General features: G+C 42.9%; 1 protein-coding gene across 1 annotated transcript in view; it reads left to right on the top strand.

The window, feature by feature from the left end:
• KATNAL1 (katanin catalytic subunit A1 like 1) overlaps nucleotides 1-25,435 on the top strand; it is a 117,719-nt gene that overhangs the window by 18,097 nt on the left and 74,187 nt on the right. The window contains exons 2-4 of the mRNA XM_068265017.1: nucleotides 2,557-2,728; nucleotides 8,998-9,158; nucleotides 13,464-13,629. Coding sequence (XP_068121118.1) covers nucleotides 2,567-2,728; nucleotides 8,998-9,158; nucleotides 13,464-13,629 — 489 coding nt within the window. The 5' untranslated portion in view covers nucleotides 2,557-2,566. The remainder of the gene's footprint in view (nucleotides 1-2,556; nucleotides 2,729-8,997; nucleotides 9,159-13,463; nucleotides 13,630-25,435) is intronic.

Raw genomic sequence — 25,435 nt, 5'->3', positions numbered from 1 at the left:
ATTGCTCAGCAGTGGTTAAGGATGACACACTTCCTGTTTGTGTATGTGCCTTAAAGCCAACTTGGAGGAGGGGCAGTTAACTTCTCAGTATATCTTTTGTGACTGGAAACCAGAGGGGCTCTGGCATCCAGGAGGCAGAACATGTGGCTGTAATTCAGTTAGTGTCCTGGGTGAGATGCAAGGGAAGAGTTTTTAATTGACTTTGCCACAGAGAGATTACAATAATTATCTGAGCTTTGAGGTCTGGGATGATAGCCCGGCGACATCAGTAGTGGCTCATAGTTATTCATTGAAAAATATTGGTAAGAAAAAAACAGCTTCAGACATTGTCAGCTTGCAGCTGGTGCAGAAGTTAAACTTACAGAGCGATACCGCGGTCACCACACACTTATGCTTACCGTAATTTCTGTCCAGATTGCTGCTTGCTGTTAAATAGAAGGCAAACTCCCCTCACATATAGATCACAAAGTCACAGCTGCGCATCCAGGCAAAAGTCCTAGTACATACTCCTATTATTCCATATACCTGGGAGAGGGAAAAAACGAACATAGCAAACAATCTCCAAAACAGTACACCCTTTCATGTAAACACACACACTGTGTGGAGTTACTGCCACCGATATAGGGGAGGGGACACTCACTCCCTTCTTAGTTCCCTGCTCACCGTCAGGCTTCTTGTTTGTAAGCGCATCACAAAACATCTAGCATCTAAAAACATTAAAAAGGAAGAGCGCTTCCCATAGTGTAAAACTACTTTTTTAATATGGCCAACTCAGCCCCAATATAAAAATGCGTACCAAATATATTAGATGATTAAGCATATCTCACAAGTCCATCGGCCGGCGTTTCAGGTCTCTGCCCGTCGCCGCTCCCAAGCCGCTCGTGGTAGTTCCTGGAGGTGGTAGCATGTACGTCAAATAGCTCCGCCCTACGCGTTTCGTCACTGGGGGCGTGACTCATCAGGGACTTTGACGTACACGCTCAGTTGCAGGCATTTTGTCTAGGGTTTTTTCCCCTTATGGACCAGAGCAATTTTCACCTTTCAGCGCTCCTCCCATTCATTTGCCTATAACTTCTATAACTACTTATCACAATGAAATGATCTATATCATGTTTTTCAGTCACTTATAAGGCTTTCTTTTGGTGGTAAATTTTGCTAAGAATTATTTAATTCTAAATGCATTTCAATGGGAATAATAATAAACCGTTCTGCTGTGGCTAAAACCCACACATTTTATTTGCCCATTTGTCCTGGTTATTGCAACGTTTTAAATATTTCACTAGTACAATGTATGGCGCCAATATTTTATTTGGAAATAAGTGTATTTTTTCTATTTTGTGTCCATCACTAATTTAATTTTTGTTTTTCATTAAAAATTGTATTTGGGTAATTTTTGGTGTGGGAAATAAACTGGTAATTTTAAATGTAATCATGTGTGTTTTATTGTATTACAAATGTATGTAGATGTATTTTTACTAAATGGCCATGGATTTTTTTTTTTTGTCAGAAAGACTACGGCCCCTGATGAGAAGCCGTCAGTTTTTCTGCTGGGGACTTAGATCAATCAACGGGAACCATGTTCCCATTCATTGATCTCCGGGCTACCGGGGGGCGGCACGCTGGCGCGTAGCAGCTGCCTGGACATGGGGATCACATCCAGGCAGCATAAAATGTTAAATTGGGTAACTATGGAAGAATGTGGGAGGCAAGGGGTTCATTTTAATGGTATGGGTATTAAAAAACTGTATATAGATGTAATTTTACTATTTGGTCACAAGATTTTGCTCATTAGCTTCCTGCGCGTACTGTTTGTGTGTGAACAGGAAGTAATGCTAACACGGGGACTTGGATCAATGAATAGAAACTGCATTCCCATTCACTGATCTCCGGGCTAACGGGCCACAATGAGAACACGCGCGGGAGTGTACGCAGTGTCGGTTGCAGCGAGGTACATATATCTACGCCCCTGGAGCTAAGATGAAGTCTGCAGGGTCGTAGATATACTGTACCATTTTCAACAACTGGTTAATATGTTTTGCACTGTACAAACACATGTTCATCTCATCATGTCGCCTCAGGTACACTTTAAGGCCTAGTGAGCATACATGGACACTAATCATGTTCTTGTGTGTAACCCCATTCATGGCAAGATGCATTTTTTGTGGCATTACATTTGATGGTGTCCAAGTAAATGAAGCATTCACCATTTTACTGGGTGAAAAAAAAACACATCCAAACCAGTATTAACATTAGAAAATGTGAGGAAATGCTTGAAAACATCAGGTTTCCCATCATCTACCACAGGTTACAAATAAGCTTTTAAATATGCCTAGATAAGCATATAGCAACTCAGTACGTGTTTTATCAAGCATTTTTAAATACTGCCATGTAAAGGCAACGTTACCCCTGAGACGTGCAGCCCTTTCTTATAGCAAGTTTGCACAATTTTCTTAATGAGGTTTTAAAACCGTAATGGGTTTGATGTTTGTTTTCAAATTGTGTGTTCCTTGCTATAAATGTGATTATTTTGTTCTGTTCTCCGTTTCTTTTCTGTAGACGCACAAAGATGAATCTGTCTGAGATGTGCGACAATGCTAAAAAAGGCAGAGAATACGCGCTGCTGGGAAATTATGACTCATCGCTGGTTTATTACCAGGGAGTAATTCAACAAATTCAAAAACACTTCCAGAGTATTAGGGATCCAGTGGTGAAGGTCAAGTGGCAGCAAGTAAGTGCTCTCATCATGACGTGCTGAGCTGTTGTTTCCCAATGTGATCTCGCCATCACGTATCTCATCAACAGGGCTCCTATAATGGGAGATAATAAATCTCTTCCCTAAAACAACCATCACAGTGTGAGCTTCCATTCTCTGCTGACGACAGCCTCTGTAAGGTTTCTTTGTTTCCTTGGTACATATACAGTGTATATATATATATATATATATATATATATATATATATATATATATATATATATATATATATATATATATATATATATATATATATATATATATATATAATTTTTTTCCACAGAAAACTGAGAATTACTGCTAAACTCAATCTCAGCCTTCGGTTGTTAATGCAGACCTCCAGTGTAAATCGCACATTTCGCAGGCCTTCTGCTAATAGGACTCTGCCACGCTACAGACTCTCTTGAGTTTATCCAATAATTGCCTGATGATGCGGGATTGTGCCCGCGAAACGCATTGCAAAGTGGAGTTTTATAATAATTGTTGTTTTTGATATAAAATAACGAATTCCTGTCTGTAATTTCCTTGAGTGAGGTAAGTCCACAAGTTCCTCCTTTTAAACATTTTTAGACGTTTTCATCCTACATTGGTGCCTCTGTTCAAAACTCTCAAACATTCTTCTAATAGGAAGGTATAATTGCCTGCTGCTGTGCCTCTTCCCTCTCCCCAAATCCCTCCCTAAGCCCCATATTTGGCAGCTTCCAGCCCTGCCCGCTTGCTGAAAAATGCCACAATGTTTCTCGATTAGAGAAAACACCAAGGCGCTTCTTTTAAGCAGAGGGCGGGGCTGAGTGCTGGAAGCCAGCTGATACGGAGCTCGGGCAGGGACTCGGGCAGGGATTTGGGGGGTAGAGTCACAACAGCGGGTCATTTATAACTTGCTATTAAAAGAGTGCCCATGGAACGTGTGACTTACACTGGAGATCTGCTTTAACCTTTTTCCTGCCATTTTTTTACGTGCACTGCGGCGCCACATTCTTTTGTGCTTCCCCAGCCTGCTAGTGTGCGTCCTGCAGCCTAATGCAGAGTGGTGAAAGGGGACACTTTATACGGTAAATGCCTGATCTAGACGCAGGATCGGCGCTACTTTTACCCCGGTATAGCCGGCTGCAGCAGCCCTGCCCCAATTGCACACAAGATAACTCGTTCATGGCTGCTAAGAGGTTAAGGTGTACCAGAGCCAAGCTGTAATAAAAGTTTTTATACATACCTGGGGCTTCCTCCAGCCCCATGGGCAGGGATTGCTCCCACATGGGGCTGGTGGAAGCTCCAGTTATGTATACAACTTTTATTACAGCTCGGCTCTGGTTTCCTTTAAGGCACCCTTAGATGTGGTAGGCTGAATGGCTGCCAAATAACCACTTCCATCAGAAATCTCAATCCACCAGGACGGATTTTTTTATTTCCTGGCAAGGATCAGGTGAGTGTTATGTGTCCATGGCAACTCACTGGCAGTGAATGCACTGTTTGTTGCAGAGGTACACCGCCGGCCAGAGATGCAGGCCAGCCATAAGTGCTTTCTGGCCTGTAATATGTCAACTGGATCCTTTTCCTGGCTTGATTGTTATTGGCATACCCCATTTATCAATTATTGTAAGCATTAGGCCTCGTTTCCATTATACAATGCAGGTGGCCATGCGTTTATACATCAATATGTGACAACTGTTGTTCTCTGTTGCGGTGCTGATCCCATTCAGTGACAGTGAATGGAACTGCATTGCGTTGTAGACAAAAACACATGCAGTAATGCGTTGCAATAACACATTAGCGAGAACATTAGACAGTGCAATCTTCTATGTACTGCATATTATAAGCGTTGCTGAGATGGGTGGGGGGGACGAGTTCTAGTTTACTGAACTGTGGCTTCTTTCAGCCCCCCATACAGGTCCTTAGGTTTTCTCCCTATGCGCTGTGCTCCTCTGTAAGATTGACTGCTGCGGACTACTGCGCTTGCACAGCCGGGCCTTGAACCTCGTCAATTGCACTCCTGTTGCTGGGAAATTTTTGACATTTTTCAGAATGCTTCCAGCTATAGAGGAGAAGGCGCGGATGGGGCCGCACATGAACAGTAGCCCGGGACTAGTGCAGTCAGCGAGCTTTCGGAGGGGCACAGTGGATCAGACTGTGGGGAAACCGAGAGACTTCTAAGGTTATGGGGGCTGGAATCCATAAAATGTTTCTATAATTTCCAAGCTGGTGTAGTGCATTTTATCAACCAACATAATCCTATTTAAACGTTCCTTCATCAGCTGTATAGATAAAGTCTTATGCTGGGAATACACGGCTCGATTCTGAGCCATTTAGATGGCTCGATTAGATCATTTCCGACACGTCCAATCTCCCGCCCCATCGTTTCGCCACTCAATTCCGCATTGAGGACAATGCAAAATTATAAGAAAAACAAGCAGAAGATAAGAGAATTGCCTGCAAAATCGAGCGGGTAATCAATCAAGCGGGAGAATCGAGCAGCAAAATCGAGTCGTGTATGCCCAGCATTAGACTTCCATAGTCAGACAATGGCCCAAATGGCTGCAAAAAGTATAAATCTAGACAGCACAATTTTTCTTAAATATTTTCAGTATCTCAGAGGTAGGGGACAACAATAGCACCTGGTGTGTGTGTGTGTGTGTGTGTGTGTGTGTGTGTGTGTGTGTGTGTGTGTGTGTGTGTGTGTGTGTGTATATAAATATAATTTTTTTTTTTACAACATTCCTAAGTTTTGCCTATTATACTCTCTTACCTCACCCTGATTTACATCAGTGGTGTTGGCATCTTTACTGCTGGCAAGGTGCGTCCCTGTAGGATGTTTTTTAATTTCCCATATGTGTGGTGAGCAGGATTGTCAGTTGATCTCCCAGAAAGCTCTGAGGCAGAAGGTTACATGAAATCACAGCCTAGGCTAAACATCTTTGGGAGGGTGGAGTTACATATCAATATACAGTCTTGTATAATAGCAAAGAGTAATTTTGATGCTGAAACCAAGATAATTTAATGTAAAAAAATTTGTTTCCTTAATAATTTTTTTTACTGTCCTGCTATAAGTCACTAGAGGTGCTCTTTAAGAATGTATGTAGTGGCACAATGGGGGGGGGGGGGGGGGGGGGCACTGCTGATAATATGAAGTATGAAAAAGCTTCTACCTCATGGGTTCATTATCTTACAAATGCTGGACTCTCCTATGTGTTGAGATTTATGTGAACTATGCTCTTAAAGTGAAACTGAACCGAGTAAAAGGATTTAAAATAAACACATGATGTACCTGCAAATGAATATTCCTTACCTCGCTACCTGTTCCTCTCAAAAGTTCACCATTTTCTTCCTATGATTCCTTCCAGTTCTGACGAGATTTTGTTAGAACTATATCAGTTCCTGTCAGTTGTAACTGAATCAACAACTGTTAAGCAAGGTAATGTCCATGTTTCCCTATGGCTCACATGGGCGATATTACAGTTTAACAGTGTGCTGTTATGGGGTAATGGCTATTTTCAAAATGGAGGAGGGAGAATTCCATTGGTCACAGTGGACAAACAGGATGCAGGAGAGGAGAAAGAGATTGATGAGTACACTACATGGGAGGTAAGTATGACGTGCGTATGCTTATTTTCACTTTTAATTTTCAGTTCAGGTTTGCTTTAAACTTATTTTGTAGAAATCATTTATTTTTATATTTTTAATAAGAAACAGGTTCTTTTATTTTTTGTTTTAGGTTTGCAGTGTATTTTCTTGCTATTTGCCATCTGTATATTCGCTCTTGTGAAGAAAAACCATTTGATTTTGTGTATAATGAAATTTTGTCTTCAATAAAGCCTTTTGAAACTAAAATAAATGGGATGTTTTTGCAATAGTTGTCCCAGTGAACGTATAACATAATTATAATTGTAGCATAAAGCTATTAAATCAGCCACAAACTGCATTACTGATTTTATTTTTCCCCCATAGAAGACAACTGGGACAAAAAAAAAAACAAAAACAAAAAACGCTGGTTGCTTGCTCTACATTCTATTGCATTTGAATGGTGGACTGTACAAATACAGTCTTGAGAATAATAAATACACCCCAAGGATTGAAACATCAGAATATAAGAAAAAAAAAATCAGTTTTAAAATGATTGAAATCTAAAGTCATGGTGTTTTCAAAGTTTACCTGTAACTTTAAAAATGAAAACAATCAGATGCTTACCTTGGGAGGGGGAATCCACTGGATCCTAATGAGGCTTCCGCCATCCTCCTCAGGCAGCTTGTTCCAGCCTTGGGACCCCAAGATGTACATAAACAATGACAGCAGCAGTGGCAGGCACACTAGCGACTTTCCGCTTGTGCTCCAGCAGAAATAGCCGAGCCTGATCAGGTCCGCTGTACTGCGTAGGCACAGACAGCTCATGCTGTCCATTAAAGCTGACAAGCGGACTTTCGGGAGAGCCAACGATGGACCCCCTGCGCTGAGGAGGACAGGGGAAGATCCTTTAGGAACCAGACGTATGTACCCCCCAGGGACACTTTTTTTTTTTTTTTTTTTCTCCTCACAGGTTTACTTAATTATTAAAATGGAAGCCAAATGCAAAAGCACTGTGTTTAATAACTAAGCACATTCTATGGTTCAGTAGTTTGTAGAACCATCTCTAGCAGGAGGAGTTTTGGCCCATTCTGAATTACAACATTGCTTCGGTTCAAGGATCTTTGTGGGCACTGCTACATGCGCCGCTCTCTTAAAGAGAACCCGAGGTGGTTTCTAATAATCCTAATAGCACACAGAGGCTGGGTCTGCATATAATGCCCAGCCTCTGTTGCTATACTGCTCCCCACTAGGCCCCCCCGCGCTCTGCTGTGCCCCCATAAATCACATAGCAGTGCTAGCGACACGCAGCGTGTCGCATCCGGCTGTTTACCTTTGCCAGTGTCACTCTCGCTTCTCCCCCTTCTCCTCTATTTCGCCACTCCCCACCTGCGTCCCTTCCCTCCAATCAGCGGAGAGGGAAGGGACGCGGGCGGGGAGTGGCGCTATGGAGGAGGTGGTGGAGCTGCGAGAGCGACACTGGCAAAGGTAAACAGCCGGCTGCGACACACTGCGTGTCGCTAGCACTGCTATGTGATTTATGGGGGCACAGCAGAGCGCGGGGGGGCCTAAGGGGGAGCAGCATAGCAACAGAGGCTGGGCAATATATGCAGACCCAGCCTCTGTGTGCTATTAGGATTATTAGAAACCACCTCGGGTTCTCTTTAAGGACATGCCACAGCATTTCCATTGGGTGGAAGTCTGGATTTTTTGTTTGTTTATTGCAAACTATATTTTTTGGGGGGGTGACTAGACTACCAGGGAATATTATTGGGGAGGGGAACCACTAGACTACCAGGGAATATTATTAAGGAGGGGAACCACTAGACTACCAGGGAATATTATTGGGGAGGGGAACCACTAGACTACCAGGGAATATTATTGGGGAGGGGAACCACTAGACTACCAGGGAACATTATTGGGGAGGGGAACCACTAGACTACCAGGGAATATTATTGGGGAGGGGAACCACTAGACTACCAGGGAACATTATTGGGGAGGGGAACCACTAGACTACCAGGGAATATTATTGGGGAGGGGAGCCACTAGACTACCAGGGAATATTAAGGGAGGAACCACTACACTACCAGGGAATATTAAGGGGGCACTAGATAATCAGGGAACGTCTAACGAGGGAGCAGGAGCAGCGGAACTGTATTGTCAGATAATGCTTCTTATTTGTAAGAAATAAATGCTAAAATTGCATGCCAAGACCTATACAAATTACATACAGGCCGCATTCTCATAGGAGGAAGCATTATCTGAATCAGTGGAGGAGGCATGGAGAGACGAGAAGGGAGGAATTTTGGACTTTGGTCAGTTGACTTCAGCCAGTTTGGAAAACTGGCCAGCCAATGTAAGAATTTCCAAACATTATGGAGTTTGACATCAAATCAAACAGTTCAGGAAAATGGCCAGCCACTTACCACTTTGCCTGATTTCTGGTTTTGGATATAATATATATATGCATGCACATGTATTTTATATTTTAACATTTTTCAGGATAGTGGTCCTTTTAAGCAAAAGTCTCGATCTCTACAAAAGTTAATTCTGACAGGTTCACTTTAATCTGTGTAATATGGCTCTTTTCTAGTGTAGCAGCCTTCTTCAGAGCCCTTGTCAGCTGTCCTATTCAGGCAGCATACACTTGTAGAACACTTCTAGGTATGTGACATCTTGTTTTCCTATTACAGGTGTGCCAGGAGTTAGTGGAAGAATACGAACAAGTGAAAACTATTGTTAGTACTTTAGAATCGTTCAAAATTGAAAAGCCTGCAGACTTCCCTGTCGCTTTCCAGGATGAGCCAGTGAAGGACCCAGCAGTCTGGCCTCCGCCAGTGCCAGCGGAGCACAGGTGTGTGTGTATATAATGGTGTGCGCGTCTTTCTGTTCTGACAATTACAGCTGTTATGACATCTGTTTGGCTGCCCTTAACCTTTCCACGCCAGTGAATGTTATCTGCAAGCTCAGAGCCGCCTTTCGCAATTGTGTTTTGACAGATACAGCTCATTATAAAAGATGTTTAGTGGCTGAAGAGTGCTTAGAGTTCCCCAAAGCTGTAAATAATTTGAAACTCAATTTTTTGTTCATTTGTCTCTGTAGAACAATTAAGATGAACCTTTGTTCGCTTTGTGCTAGTTTGCGTGGCATGCAGGCCGGAAGATGCACCTGCGTATTCATGTTTATATAGCAGAGCAAAAATAGCACAAAACAAGCCTTAACCATTTCCTGATTTAAACCTATTAGTAGCCCCCTCCCCAATATAGGTAGCAAGATGTGCCCCCAGTATTAGTTAGGTTCCCCCCAGTATCAGTAACTAGGTGTTCCCCCTGTATTAGGTGCCCCCAGTATTAAGTAGCCCCCTCCCCAGTATAGGTAGCCAGGTGTGTCCCCAATATCAACTATCCTCCTCCCCAGTGCCCCCAGTATTTACCTGTACAGCGCAGGCGCAGTAGCGTGTTTTTGATGGTCTCCGGTGGAAATAGCCGAGTCCGATCAGGTTCGTTCTACTGCGTATGCAACTTGCGTCTGTGCAGTACAGCGGACCCCATCAGTCTTGGCTATTTCCACTTGAGCCCAATCGGAGAGTTGCTAGTACGCCTGTACTGGATTACGGTAGGTAAATGTCTACTTCCCTGGTGTTCGGGGGCTTCAACAGAGGGATGGGGGAGGGAGCCTCATTAGTATCCAGAGGCTTCACACTTCCGTGGCAAGTATCCCCCAGAGGCGTTGTCTTTAATTACAGGTTTTCTTTAACCTCCTTAGCTTCAACCCCAAGTCGGGCTCTGCCGCAGATCATAGACAATAGCATCTGGAAATCATCATACCGCTAGAAAGGTTAATAAACAATTTGGCCCCGCGACTTAGACTAGGTTTTAGATTTTGACCCCTTACGCGATTGAGTTGACACCCCTGCCCTAAGGAGACAAAATCAAAAACGCAGTCTAAGTTGATGGCCAAATTGCTTATTAAGATTTGACGGTTATTGAACAGTCTCAAACTTAGTGGTGTAACTATAGTGACCTTGATGGGGACTTGCGTCTTCTCCCCCTTCTGCAGAGTAGCAGCGCAGCAGTGAAATATTTAGCTGCTCCAGCACTATGTCTGGTCGCCTCAGTTCTTCCTGACAAGACCGTCACATGCTTTATATTGCCATCCTTTGCCTCCCAATGCTGTCACATGCAACAAAGAGCGTGGGGCTGCCAAAAGTAACAGCAAACCCGATGCAGCGCTGGAACAGGTAAATATAAAGGTTGCCACTAACGATCCAATGTTTTTGATCCAATCTTACCATTTCTATGTAATATAAGGGGCTGCCTTATTAACCATTCAAGATATTCAATTCACCCCTATACTACATACATTTGGTAAAATTAGAGGGAAAAAGATCGGATCATTAATGACCACCTTTACACCGCTCCACTGTGCTGCTCTGCAATGTAGAGAGAGGGTGGCAAGGAAGGAAACGTGTGCCTCTGCTTTACCAGGAACACGAGGAAGGGGGGTGGGGGGGGGGGGTGGCTAGCAGGAGGGGCTCCCATTGAAATTTTGTTGGGGGGGTCCAGTGGCTTGTTACTGCACTCCTATTCAAACAGTGTTCCATTCAAAGCTCTTTGAACATTTTGAAGCATTTAGCCTGCAGGCCTTGGGATTTCCATCTGTGCTAGATGCACCATTTTAACCTCCCCAATGTTCTGACTTGTGCTGTATAGTCTTAATGCACCAATCCCTCTTTAACAACGCAAATTATTTTGTAATCTTAGTCCTTTCAATTGCATTGGATCCAAAATGGCATTTTTATTGTATTCTAAAAGATTCGAAGAATCGTCATTCATCTACCTTATGTTTCCTGTCTGTCTGTGTGCGAGAGATAACAGCGCGGGAGATTTGGGCGCAGGATACAGCCGGTATATGGCTGATCCTGCTGCCGCACAAGTCTCGGCCGTATTAAATACTATTTCCCCTCCAGGCTGCCATGGATGGTGGGGAATGAAATAATTCGGCTTCCAGCAATTGCTGGAAGCCGAATTATTATGTTTTAACAGTAACTTCAGCTCCGTCTTCTGATGGCGCCGAAGTTACTCCCTGTGCCTGCTATAGCTGTAATTCCTATTACGGCCTATGGTGGCGCCGGCTGTGCCCAAATCTCCTGCTTGGCCTGTCCACGTCCTGGAATCATCCTTCAGAAAAGCATTCAATGTTGGCTTTGAACTTGTAGTGGTTACCTCCAGGCAGGCAAAGTCTGCTTGTGCACTACTTGCTATGGACATCGTCTTCCTTCTTGGCTACATTTAAAGGCTCCTTTTGGCATTGATGCCTTCTCTAGTCTCTTGGATTGTTAGATCTGCTGTGTGATGCACATTTATCAATTGCTGCTCATTTATCTTGTTTCAAGTTAGAGATGTTTGATAAGTGATTGATTCCATCCAGTGCATTGTGCTTCCTCACAGAGCTGCAATCTGCTCGGTTTAATTGGAAAACAAAAGTTTGCCTTCTTAAAACATAAAGTATTTGCGATAATTCAGGTTGGAGTGAGCCCCTTACATACACCGAGGAGTTCTGGTTCACCATGAGCTTGCTAGGCAGTCTGTAACTCTGGGTGTTTCAAGTCCTAACCCATAGAGCAACATTAATACATGCTATACACTAAGGATGAATCAGTCCGAAACAGTCTGTGTGCATGTTGGATTATTGTGGCTCTGTAATATTAACAGGCTGACACATCATTGCATTCCAGCGGATCTGGAGGTGTGGCTATCTTACAGGGACAACAATGGATAATTTGCGTATTTCAGCAGTGATGTACTGGCAGACATCACGGAGCTCACTCCAACCTGAATTATCGCAAATACTTTCTGTTTTATGAAAGGAAACCTTTGTTTTCCATAGCATTTTAGAAAGGGGGCTTTTTGGTCCACTGTAGTCCCTTACACACTCCAATGAGTTCTGGTTCACCATAAGCTTGCTGGATACTCTGGAACTCCAGGCTTAAGGCTGCATTTCCATTTGTGCGGTGGGAATCGTCGCGGGAAAAATTCGCATGCGGATACGAATTTCGCATGCGGGTCTATGCGAATTTTCATGCAAATTTTCATGCGAATTCGCATGGATGACGATGTATGCGAATGTAACCATGGCAGTGCTGGTGTGATTTTTTTTTTTTCCATTGTTTCTATGCAAATTTGCATGAAAATTCGCATACCCAAACCGCATGCGAATTTCCTATTAAATACATTGTATGCGATTCGCATAGCGGTATGCGAATTCTGATGGCTCTGCCATGCGAATTTTTTCTGCACAGAAAAACGCAAAGGAATCCTGACAAGTGGAAACAGTCCCATTCACTTGTATAGCTATGCGAATTCGCATGCGAAAAACGCATGCGAATTCGCGATAGTGGGAATGGGCCCTAATTGAAGTTTTTTTATTATGAGACAGACAGGTCTCATATTAGATATTGCTGTGAAGACTTAATTTGTCTGGTACTGACACATAACCCATGGTGGGGTGTAAGGGCACTTTTACACTAGATGTGAATCCGATTGCCGATTTTGATACAAATAAATTTTTTGTTTTGTTTACATGCGATTCTGATTTTTGATGCGATTACAAAAAAGGTCCTACTGTATACCATGAGCTGTCTGGGTGTTCTGCATAGCTAGACTTTTTACCCTTAGCGTAAACCAGAGTCGCTGCAAAAGACTTTTTTTTTTTTTTTTTTTTTTTTTTTTTTTTTTTTACTTACCCGGGGCTTACTCCAGTTCCATCAGCACAGATGTGACCCTCGCCATCCTCCCCCGTACCTCCGTTTAGCCGCAATCAGCGCCGTTAACTGGCTAAGTAGTGGCAGTTGGGGTTTTCTGTGCGTGCGCAAAGGTCCACGCATGCGCGTGGGGCTGATTGCGGCTTAACAGAGGCACACGGAAGGATGGCGAGGGACTCAGCGCTGCTTATGGGGCTGGAAGAGGCCCCGGGTAAGTATCAAATCTCTCTTTTTAACGTCTATGGTTTCCTTTGACATAAAAATCATTCTCTTTAGGATTATTTTTATAGATACAGTTGCTTGTGTCATCACGCTTTTTTTTTCACTTCAAGTTTACCTGGCAGTTGGTGTTTTTGAGTGTCTAAATCACTGTGAGTAACATTTTGATTTCCCCAGGGCTCCACCACAAGTCAGACGACCAAACAGAGAAGTAAAGCCTCTAAGGAAGGAGTCCCCTGCAGTACAACCTCATGGGCCAGTCGGCAGAGCACATCCCATTTCAAAGAATGATAGAGCCCCAAGTCGTGAAAAGGATGCCCGAGGCAGAGCAAAAGATGACAAGGTAAGGACCGTTAAAAACAGAGAAACAGAGAGCCCAGTATAGTGTAGTATGTATTGGAACCAGGAGGAAATGACAAGTAAGTATTATACTCACAAACATGGGTTACCGCATAGGCAACCACTGTGTAGGCAGGTGGTGAGATTAGACCTGTCCCCACTCAGGAATAAGATGTCGCTCTCTGAAGACTGGAAAAAAGGGTGTGTCACCCTTCCACCAGGGTGGAAAACTTAGATCATAGGATGTACAGAGGCGCCAAAAGGATAAAAAGTATGCAAAAAAGTTAAAATATTCGGGTGGCGGGGGTGGACCGGTCACTCCAAAAGGACACGAAATTGTCGCTTGAGAGAGAGACAATTTTAATCATACTCCACGAACAAATCACAATGCGTTTCACGGGCACAATCCCGCTTCATCAGGCATTAAACATACGGAGTATCACACGGCTATAGGTTCAATACACGCTGGGCACCTCTGTGCCCAGAGGTGCCAAGCGTGTATTGGACCTATAGCCGTGTGTTAGAAAGTAGATTAATGAATGGGAACACAGTTTCCATTCATTGATTTAAGTCCCTGTGTGAATGACTGCGGCCATCAATGAAATGGCGCTGTCATTCACAAAAAAACGATACACGTCCACTCATAACTTCCTGTTTGCGTAGTAATACTACACGAAGGAAAGTTTTGTGGGAGGACATCTTGTTGCCAAATACCTTATATACTTGCGTATAAGCCTAATTTTTCAGCACAAAAATGTGCTGAAAAGTTCCCCCCTCGGCTTATATGCGAGTCAGAATGGATGGTGAAGCAGGTTTTGTTACTGGCAGAGGAGCGTAAGGATTGTGCAATAGTGATCCCGCTATTTTCAGCAGGTTCCCTGCTGTGTCCGTGCCCTCTATCCCCTGCAACATGGTGTGCAGAGTGCACTGCTCAAGACTACATGTCTCTCCTGGCTCGTGGAGTGGAGCGTGCAAGTAACGTGTCTACGGTGCAGTGATCAGGGATTCATTCCTTGTGGCAATCGCTGTGTCTCATATCTATGATGCCATCTTGTGGCATCTTGAGAGACAGCTGTCATCCTCGGGGCACATCTGGCTATGGAGAGGGGGACTGACTTGTACTGGGGGCACATCTGGCTCTTGTGGAGGGGACTATACATGAGTCAGTCACTTGTTCCTGGTTTCTGAGGGGAAAGTGGGTACCACCTCGGCTTATACGCGAGTTTGGCTTATATGCGAGTATATATGGTAGTAAAATTACATCTACAAACTTTTTTTTCATTAAGACATTTTTTTTACTTTTAAAATTACCCCTTACCTTCCACATTCCCCAATAGTTACCCCCAAAAAATGTTTGTTAAAAAAAAAAAAAAATACATATATAGTTACCTTAGGGACTGAACCTTTTTTTTAACATGTATGTCAAGAGGGTGTATTACTGTTACTTTTTAAATTATGGGCTTGTAATTAATGATGGACGCAAAACTGAAAAAATGCACCTCTATTTCCAAATAAATTGACGACATACATTGTACTCTGCAAATATTTTAAACGTTGCAATAACCGGGACAAATGGGCAAATCGGTGAGCTCGCGCCGTCATTTACAAAAAAACAATACTTACACGTCCACGCATAGCTTCCTGTTTGTGTAGTAAAAATACGCATTGGAAAGTTATGTGCGAGAACATCTTGTTGCCAAATAGTAAAATTACATCCCAAAACTTTTTTTTTTTCCCCCATTAAAAGACATTTTTACCCCTTACCTCCCACACTACCCAATAGTTACCCCCAGAAAAATGTTTGTAAAAAAATAATACAAATATACAATTAAAAAAATGCATAAATAGTTACATTCGGGACTGAACTTTAACATGAGGCTATATTAACTGTTACTTTTTGAAATTCTGGGCTTGTAAAATATATTAAACATCGCAATAACCGGCACAAATGGGCAAATAATGTGTGGGTTTTAATTACGGTAACCTGTATTGTTTTAAAACTATAATGTCCGAAAACTGAGAAATATTTTTTTTCTTATTAAAATGCAGTTAGAATAAAAAAATTCTTAGCAAAAAGTTCCCCCCAAAGAAAGCCTAATTGTTGGCGGAAAAAACAAGATGTAGATTGTTTTGTTGTGATAAGTAATAATAAAGTTATAGGCGAATGAATGGAAGACGCGATGACAGGTGGAAATTGCTCTGGTTTTTTTTTTAAGGGGAAATACCCTTGGAGGTGAAGTGGTTAAAGTAGAATGAAAGTTTGACTATTATTCTACTTTAATCCAGAATGCATTGTGTTTTATTGTTCATCTGCTATGAATCATAATTCTCTTTCCATGGTTGTGCTCCATGGAGACAATATAGCCATCTACAAGACCGAGTCAAAGTAACAATAGGCTCTGCCTAGCATTCCGTCTCATAGGCTTCCTTTAGAAAGCGTGACTGCGTGTTCACAGCAATAAGCGAGCCAGTTATTTACTACCGCTCCTGTTCTATGTATAGCACAGACTGGAAATAAACTGATGAGGCTGCGCAAGCATAAAGAAGAGAGAAGCACACAGCATGTTCATCAATGTTACTCTATGACTCCCACTTGTCTGGCAGCATCTGCTGTACACTTCTTGTATCTGGCAGCCTGTGGTGATGTTCCTGCAGTATCCCCCATTGATAACATCAGAGCAGTCACGGAGAAAGCACGAAGAAACGGAATATTATATGATCAAGGGAGTGTTTCCAGAAGAAACTGCTTTTATTATACATTTCTCTGAGGGAATCCTTTATTTGTGAGATAATGACTTCGCTGTGTATCCATAGTATCCATTTCCAGATAAGTCTCCAGCTTGGTTTATTAGTAGCCATTGTCCATGTCATATGAAGGTAGAGGTCCCTGTTGGTGAAGGATATACATATAAGGCCATACATTCACCGTTTATTTTTTCTCTTTTTTGGGATGTTTGACCGTCCCATTTGATCAGTTTATCAAATCGTGTGAAAATTGGTGCCGTAACATGTCTGCCTCATTAATGGTTTAATAGATTTGGAGCCATCCATCGGACATGCTGAAAAATCTTTGTCGAAAATGCCTGATTGGGTGCACATTAACGATGTTCAAAACCTTGATACCCAACGTATGTGTTGGACCTGGGCTGCTGTCCAACCGTATGTAAAATGTCTTCCCCGATGCCCGTGATCTGTAAATTTTCACCTGTCCCAGTACTACGTGGCACTAGGTGCGTTTGTGTGACATCACATATGCACCACATGGTACATGAAGATGGCAGCGCTATATAAATGCTACATTATAATAATAATAATATTCTAACTCGGGCAAGTAGTGACACACCACTCCAGCTGATGTGTATATTTCCCTGGCATTCCCATTAATGTGAATTGTTCCTCCCTGTGTAATGAACTGATCCTTGCAGTGAACGTTTAGAAATTCTAAGTTCGGAAAAGGCTGTGTGTGAAATTTTTTCCTTCATAAACAAAGAGATGAGAATTTTGAGCAGTTGTTTCCACCAGTTCCTATATTGTTGCCATGGCATTCGGCAAGTTTATTAAAAAATGAAAACCGGTTGCAGACTTCAGTGTGTGAGAAAATGGGAACCCTTTTAGTGTGTGAGAAAATGTGAACCCTTTCAGTGTTCTCCCCAGAATTTTTTTTCCAGCCGGGTGGCATGAAAAAGTAGTCGGGAGGGGCGAGATGACAGAATGCAGGCCTGGCACTTCTCTGCTTATAGCAGAGGAGGAAGTGAACCGATGACAGCTGGGTGCTCACCAAAACTAGCCGGGTGGAGCACCCGGCTAAAAGAGCCTGGGGAGAACACTGCCTTTCACCAGAAGGTTAGTGAGGAGGTGACCTGACATCGGGGGGGCGGAACCAGTGACAGCTAATGCACTGTTGCTGTGCTGCCCTTGCATGTGTGCCAGTGTAATTCCATTATTATTCGTTGCTGTGTGGTGCTGGAGGGCATCAAGGGGTCAGACTACATAGGGGGATGCCATGCCAGGCTAGATCTGAAAACAGCGCCCCAGTGACAGCCCAAAATGCACCCACTTAATATATGAGTTACATGGCACAACAGCGGATGATGGAGCCAGCAGCATTCAAAATATCCGACTTAGTTTGACACTGTGATCTGACCCTGTGCCAGATTTTATCCAGCAACAGCCCCATCTAGTGGCAGCCAGTATTCCTATGTGGACATTGGATGGGTAGGGATGAAAAGGGTTAATGGCATTTGGCAAAAAAATAATGTCTAGGTTATATAAAATTTTGTACTAAAAGGCTAAAACTACATTGAAATGCATACAAATCTAGTACTGACCACTACATCTATGATAGGTACTTGAAGAACGCACTGTATCAGCTTATAAGCATTGTGTTTCCCCATGCAGAGCAGGCAGTGCACCGTGCATGAAAGATGAGATGGCCATTGGCTAGCCTACGTCTGTAGAGGCCGTTATGGCTGCATGTGGAATATGAATAGGACTAAGTTTCTTTTATTACCTTCTGTTCTTCTCCTTGATGGTGTTCCTCAGTGGGTTTTTAGTCTGCTGCCCTATAGTCCTCACGCTGTTAATTTAACACAGCCATTTCAAAAGCAGATAACATGCTGAAGAAGCAAGTTCCACTTGAGTAGAGGCGTCATTATTTAGAACAGCTGTTATGTTAAATGATATGCAAATGTGCTTGTTTTTCAGGTTGCCAGGTTGCGTCTACCCCTTCTTTATCAGCTCGCGGGCTCAGAATGGAGGTGGAATAATGTTGCAAATACAATGAAATCTTAGAATAACTCTGTAATCCTCCCTGATATGTAACAACCGCGTGTAATGCTCTTGTAACGGCCAATCTTGAAGGACATCTCTACCCTTCAGTTACGTTCAGCACAGAGTAGTTTATAGGAAATCTCCTACATGGAAAACAGCAGTGATCATCCACAAAAAATCTCAGCAAGGACCTACGCCCACTAGCGCAGTTGTGTCCACTTCTGGCTGGGTGCACACTTGGCAGCGCGGGAAACGTTGCGTTTTGATGTATTTGCGTTTGTGTGTTTTTAGTGTTTGTTCTGTGCGTTTGCGTTTCTCCCCCACACATGCGTTTTTCTTGCATTTTGCCTGCGTTTTTGATATGCGTTTTATGCAAATCACTAGGAAGTCAATAGGAAGCAGAAATACATCATCAAACTTTTTTTTTTTTTTAAACGCATATAAAACGTACCCTCTGACTCTCATTATGTGCGTTTTTGATGCATTTTTGAAAAATATGCAACAAAACCAGAGTTTTTAAAAACTCACATTGCAAAAGTATATGCATTTTAACATGCGGCCCATTGACTTGTATTATGTGCGTTTTTGAGGGTTTTTTTCCGCAACGCTAGCGTTTCTGCTTAGTGTGTTCCCTGCCTAAGTCTGATTTTCAGCATCTGTAACATTGATGTGTTGCTGAAAACCAGAGACCACTGCGTTAGTGGGCTCAGGCCTTGAGGGCTTGTTCACGCAAAGGGCGTTTTTTTTGGGGGTGTTTTTAAGCGCCGGCGATTTTTAAAATAGCCCTAAAAGCGCTTGTGCAATGATTCCCTAAGAGACTGTTCACATCTGAGCGGTTCGATTCCATTCCTCTGACCAAGGCGCTGCCTGTACCATTTTTGGGGCGATGTGCCTCAATGAAAGGTATAGGGAAATCGCAGACGTTTGAAAAAGCGTTTGGTATAGTGATTTCCTCAGCACTTTCATGAATAAATACATTGTATTTATTATTTTCTGGGTGAAAGAGTTCACTGACGTCAGGAAGGGAAAAAAACTAATCGCTGTGCAAAAGGGCTTAGAAAAGCGCTTTACAAAACATTGCAACGTGCAAGTAAGCGCTGTGTGGCCCCCCCCCAAAAAAGTCGCGCTCAAAATTGCAAAACACTGGCGTCAGCGATTGCGATTTATGATGTGAACAAGGCCTGAGAGCTGGTTCACACCAAAACCGCTTTTATGCGCTTTTTGAAAATCATTTGGATAATGTGTTTGTATGGGCTATAGGGATGGTTGGAAATGCCGATTTCTGATTCCCCGGAAATTCTGACTTCTGCCAATGCTGATTACCGATTCTGCAGATTTCTGATTTCCAGTTTCCAAGGAGTTTTTTTTTTTTCTCTCAAAGTAATGGACCAATCAGAGAATGCAGAATTTTACCCCAGTAATCGGAATACCACAGAAATATTAGGCCAATCACAAGACTCAGACTCACAAGACTCAGGAATACTTGCTAGTATCCGAGTTTTCTGATTGCTCTAAAATGACCGCAGCAATCCAATTTTCGTGGAACAATTCTGCATTCACTGATTGGTGCAATGCTTCTGAGTTCTGTGATTGGGCTAAAATGACGGTAAATTTCCACAGAAATCTGATTTCTGTTTTCCGATTACCAATCGAAAACGCCGATTTCTGATCAGAAATGCAAGCATTTCAATGCAGCGGAATCCGAATGAGCAGGCCCGATTGACTAGGTCACACCAGAGCGATTTCCTTTTTTTTTTTTTTTTTTTTTTCCTGAGGCGATTGCACCTCAATGTAAAGTATAGAAAACTGTAAAACTTGCTGCACAGAGCAATTTTCAAAACGTTTTTGCCAAACGCTGTTCACTTTCAGGTCAAAGTATAGTTCCTGTTTTGCCACAAGAACAAAAACGCTAAAGGCAAACGCTCCAAAACTGCTCGGCATAAATGGAAAATTGCTAGGCACATGCCGAGAATCGCTGCAAAAAGCATTAAGCGTTTGTGATTATGATTTAGCGATTTTTGGTGTGATCTAGCCCTAAGTGAGCAGCAGCATGGTGGTGTTGTGGTTAGCGCTCTCGCCTTGCAGCACTGGGACCCCGTTTTAATTCCCAGCCAGGGCACTATCTGCGCGTAGTTCTAATGTTCTCCCCGTGTCTGCATCGGTTCCCTCCGGGCAATCCGGTTTCCTCCCACATTCCAAAAACATAGAGATCAGGTAATTGGCTTCTCCCTAAAGGTGGGTACACACGTCAGATAAAAGTCTTTGGAAAATGAAAGATCACAGACCAATTTTACCCCCTTTCATGTAGTATGAGAGCCATACTCTACACAGTCTATTCTATGGAGCTGAACTCCCCATCAGATAAAAATCTTTGCAAGATGCTGCAGATGAATGTCCATTAAACAAGGTGTGTATGGGATCTGCAGATGTCATAGACTATGAATGCATTTTGCAGGAATGGATCTTTTGCAGGAACAGATCTTTTTCAGATACTGATCTGTTGAGTGTGTACAGCATCTTTGTGTGCAGCATCTTGCAAAGATTTTTATCTGATGGGGAGTTCAGCTCCATAGAATAGACTGTGTAGCGTATGGCTCTCATACTACATGAAAGGGGGTAAAATTGGTCTGTGATCTTTCATTTTCCAAAGACTTTTATCTGACGTGTGTACGCACCTTAAAACTAACCCTAGGCTGCGATACATACATAGACATATGACTATGGTAGTGATTGTGAGCTCCTCTGAGGGACAGTTAAGTGACAAGACTAAATGCTCTTTTCAGCACTGTGGAAGATGTCGGTGCTATACAAATACTAAATAATAATAATAATAATAATAATAAGTGACTGAAATCCACGTGTTGTTGCCAAAGCCTGTCTACAGAAATGGTTAACTAGCTGGAGGAAGCTGTTTCTTTTCAATTCTTTGGACAAGGAAGTGAAATGATAAGGTTATAAAGACTAATTAGCTCTTCATTTCTGCACAAACAAATGTCTGCGTCTGTGAGTTTGGTGTATTTGATTATTTAAAATAATTTTTTTTCTTGTGCAAAGAGCAGCCTGGAAATTGGATTTTGGGAGGAGACAAAGATGACATTTGTTCATATTCCTATCTCTTTAGGTTCCCTTTAGAATGAGTTCTCGGGGCTTACTGATAAAAAGCACAAATCCGTATTTAGCATAAAAAGCTATTTTTTTTTTTTTAAATGAATACCATTATTTTTTTTATTTTGTCACATTAATGAGGGTGACAGTCAGATGAAAAGACAGCTCCGTCTTACAGTGATCACCAATTTGCCCCACTTTTTATGATCACTTATGTGCTGCTAAGCACACCACACTTCTAAAGACCTGACTGCGACTTTGGGAGGAACCATTGTTTGTGTACTTACTACAAGATCTGCTATACAACTGCGCTTTGATGCCCTTCTTGTCTTTGTAAGGGTGCCTGTACAACAGCTGATTTTGAAAAGGGATCAGCCTTTGAGTCCAATAATTTTCTCAGATGATAATCGGGAATATCGGAAAATCTCAGTTGCAAGGGCCCAATCATGTACACGGCAATAATGGCTTTCCATATTCTGAGGACCGACTGGCTCCAGGCCGGTGTCCCCCCCCCCCCCCCCCCCCAAGGGTATATGTGCTCCGCTGTGCAATGCTGAAGGCTCACCTGTCATGCTGGCGATAATCCTGGCCTCCTCCTCTGCTCGGCATCACTGCGAGCTCCTGTACCATGTGACACTGTAGCGACATCACAACATGCGTCAGTGTCACCACAGACACACACAAAGTTAGTGGGCGGCAGCAGGATCATTTCCAAAAGAGTTCACACCTAAATCTATTGGAAATCGGTGTGCAGTTTGTGGGCAGGCAAGAACCCTCTCTGATCACATTCGATCAGAGAGGGATCTATCTAAAGGTGCCCATAAATGGAACAATTTTTTTTTTAATCAGGTGTCCTCTTTCGAAGCAGTTTTTATGATCAAAAGTAATTGGAAGGTAATTATCGATTGTTCCCACAAACGGTTGATTAAGGCATTTTCGCGCTTCCAATTCGATTGTAAAATCCAGCATTCAGCTCGATTACATTTTCTGATCCAATCAATCTTAGAATCGTTTTACATTGATTTTCGCCACACATTGCAGAGATTTCTGTACAATTCGATCGTAAAAATTGCATCAAAAGATCGCATCTGATGAAAAATTGATACCGTTAATGGGAGCCTTAATGCCTAGTACATATAATACAATTTCCCCTCAGATTGATGGGTCGAATTGATCATTTCCGACAGGTCCAATTTTTCAATCATTTCTGTACAAAATCGATCAGAAAATCAATCAGAAACCTGATGGGACCTGTCAAAAATCATCGATTCGACTTGTCGATCTGAGAAAAAAATTGTATGGTGTGTACCAGACACAATGGTTGCTCTGGTGGCAAATCAAGGAAACTATGGCCACTTTAACTTGTCTGTAAAATATTCATCTGTATAGCGCTACAGAGTTTGTTGCCGCTATATAAACTACTACTAATAATATTTGTTAAAGCGCACCTGAACTCAGAACTTCCTCTCTGCTTTAAAAGATAAGCAACAGTATACTTCCTGCTTTCATGGAAGCAGCCATAGGGTTAACATCCTGTGTTTACAAATTATCTGCTCTACGGTGGCAGAGGAGATTCCTGAACTGACACAGCTGAAAGATCAAATTACAGTGGTGATTAGTCACAGATGAGGGGGAAATAGACAGGCTAAACTCTCTAAGGCCAGATACCCACTAGGAGCGATTTCTAATCGCTAGTGATATGAAAAAGCTCATGCTAATGCAATGCTATGGGGGATTTTTATAAAATCACATCGCTCAAGTGGGATCACCCCCCATAGCATTACATTAGCAAGAGCTTTCAAATCGCGAAGTGCTCAGAGAATCGCTTTTAGTGGGTTCCTGGCCTAAGGCTAGGGGCACACATAGCAGAAACGCTAGCGTTGCGGAAAACGCTGCGTTTTTGCCGCTAATAGAAGTCAATGGGCCTCAAGAAAAAACGCATATGTGTTTTAGATGCGCTCGTTTTCAAAAACGCAGGTTTTGTCGCATGATCTTCAAAAATGCGCGTAATGAGTCAATGGAAACGCAATGGTATGTGTTTTCCACGTGTTTTTCTATGCGTTTTTGGGAAGAAAATGGTTTTATGATATATTTCCGCTTCCTGTTGTCTTCCTAGTGATTTGCATAAAATGCAAAAGAAAAACGCATACAAAACGCATATGCGTTTTGTATATGCCAACGCACTAAAACGCATGTAAACCGCATCTGCTGCAAACGCAACAAAAATGCAGTAAAAACGCACACACCATAAAATGGAACTTGACATAAAACGTAGCCTTTTCATGTGTGCACCCAGCCTAAATACATACAGGGTGCATTTCTCTGTGTTTTCCTTCTGTCCTGTGCAAGAGTTAAGCTCCACTTTAAAGTGAATGGGAACTGCATTTTAAAAAAAAAATGAAGCAAATACTTACCTAAGGAGAGGGAAGGCTCTGGGTCATATAGAGCCTTCCGTCTCCTCTCTCGGTGCTCCCTATCCTGTGCTGGCTCCCCCCGTTTCAATCTCCCGCCAAAAGGGTATTTAGAAGTCTTCGGGAGCCGTGTCCTCCCAAAGACGTGCGGCTCCATACTGCACAGGCGTGAGAGTGCAAGAGAGCGTGCTTGTGCAGGTGCAGTACAGGGCCGCCCTTCTTCAGGAGCACTCGGGCTCCCTGAAGAATTCTGAAGCCTCCTTCAGCCGGGTAAAGCAGTAGTTGACTAAATTAGTCAAATACTGCTACCGGGCGAGCCAGCACTGGAACGAGGGGGCCAGGAGAGGAGCCGGAAGGCTCTATAGGACCCAGAGTAAGTATCTGTCTCATTTTTTTTAAATGCGGTTCCCATTCACTTTAAGGCTCCACCTTTGTGTCTGTTTTCCATTATAACAGGTCTTTCACAGGGAGGGCTCTACATAGGTCAGTTACAATTATGCTCCTAACTGTCTAAGCATTCCGTATGCATATGATAAGGCTGTAATAAGTAAAGTGTTGGGACTGCAGTGTACGCGGGTGCGTGTGGCCTCCGGAGGGCGGCTCATTAGCGTGTGTGACTGGCATACAGGCGCCGTGATTGAACAGCAGGCTTGCTTAGCAACCAGCCACAAGTTTCAGCAGAAGCACTGCAGACGGCAGCACCGTTTGGATCATTTTTAGATGCCGAATAAAGGAATGTGTCCTACGGGCATTGCCTATTGCCTTATTAATGTCTTGGCAAATATAGGTATTATTTAACTCCTTGGCATCCTCCAGGGATGGCAGTACATAGCTTTTCATTTGCTGGAGAAACGCTGTTCTATAAAACACGGCTTCCACCTTAAGCTATGCCTAAAAATACACTTGTGACTAAATTATGCAAAAAAAAAGGAAGGGGGGGGGGGGGGGGGGCGGCTGTATTCAGCAGAGGCTGTTATGTGAGCGGAGTTGTCAGAATTCTGCAGTCTGGTGGAATTACAGTGCGCAGGTCCGCTCTATCTGCAGACAATTAATCTGCTCAGCACAGGTCTGGCTTTAAAATGTCACATCAGGAGATTACTGATGGCGAGCTGGCTGTTCAGCTGCCTGCATGGACGGATTCATATGCAGGGAGAAGAGGATGATGATTTGTACATTAATATTGTAATATTGCTGTGTGGCAGTGCACAGAGAAATGATGTGCAATAACCTGTATTAGTAAGTAGGTGTTAACCTTTCATCAGTTCCAAGCAGCCAGTACAATGGAATGATTATTGCTGATTTTATGGGTCTTGTGTTATACATTTCACACAACTGAATAGAAATGATCGAAGCAGTTAATTTGGGCATGCCATAGGCGCCTATGTTACTGTCTGCAACTAGCGATTATAAGTATCATTTCGGGGCGGCAGAGATGTCCGATATAATAACAGGTGGCGGGGTTGACCACTATACAAATTGTGGCTTTAAAAAGCGAGTGTGATGCTGCCACTATCTTATCAGATG

This window comes from Hyperolius riggenbachi, chromosome 2 (genome assembly GCF_040937935.1).
Source record: "Hyperolius riggenbachi isolate aHypRig1 chromosome 2, aHypRig1.pri, whole genome shotgun sequence".
Classification (NCBI taxonomy): domain Eukaryota; kingdom Metazoa; phylum Chordata; class Amphibia; order Anura; family Hyperoliidae; genus Hyperolius; species Hyperolius riggenbachi.
This window is presented reverse-complemented; position numbering and strand designations above follow the sequence as displayed.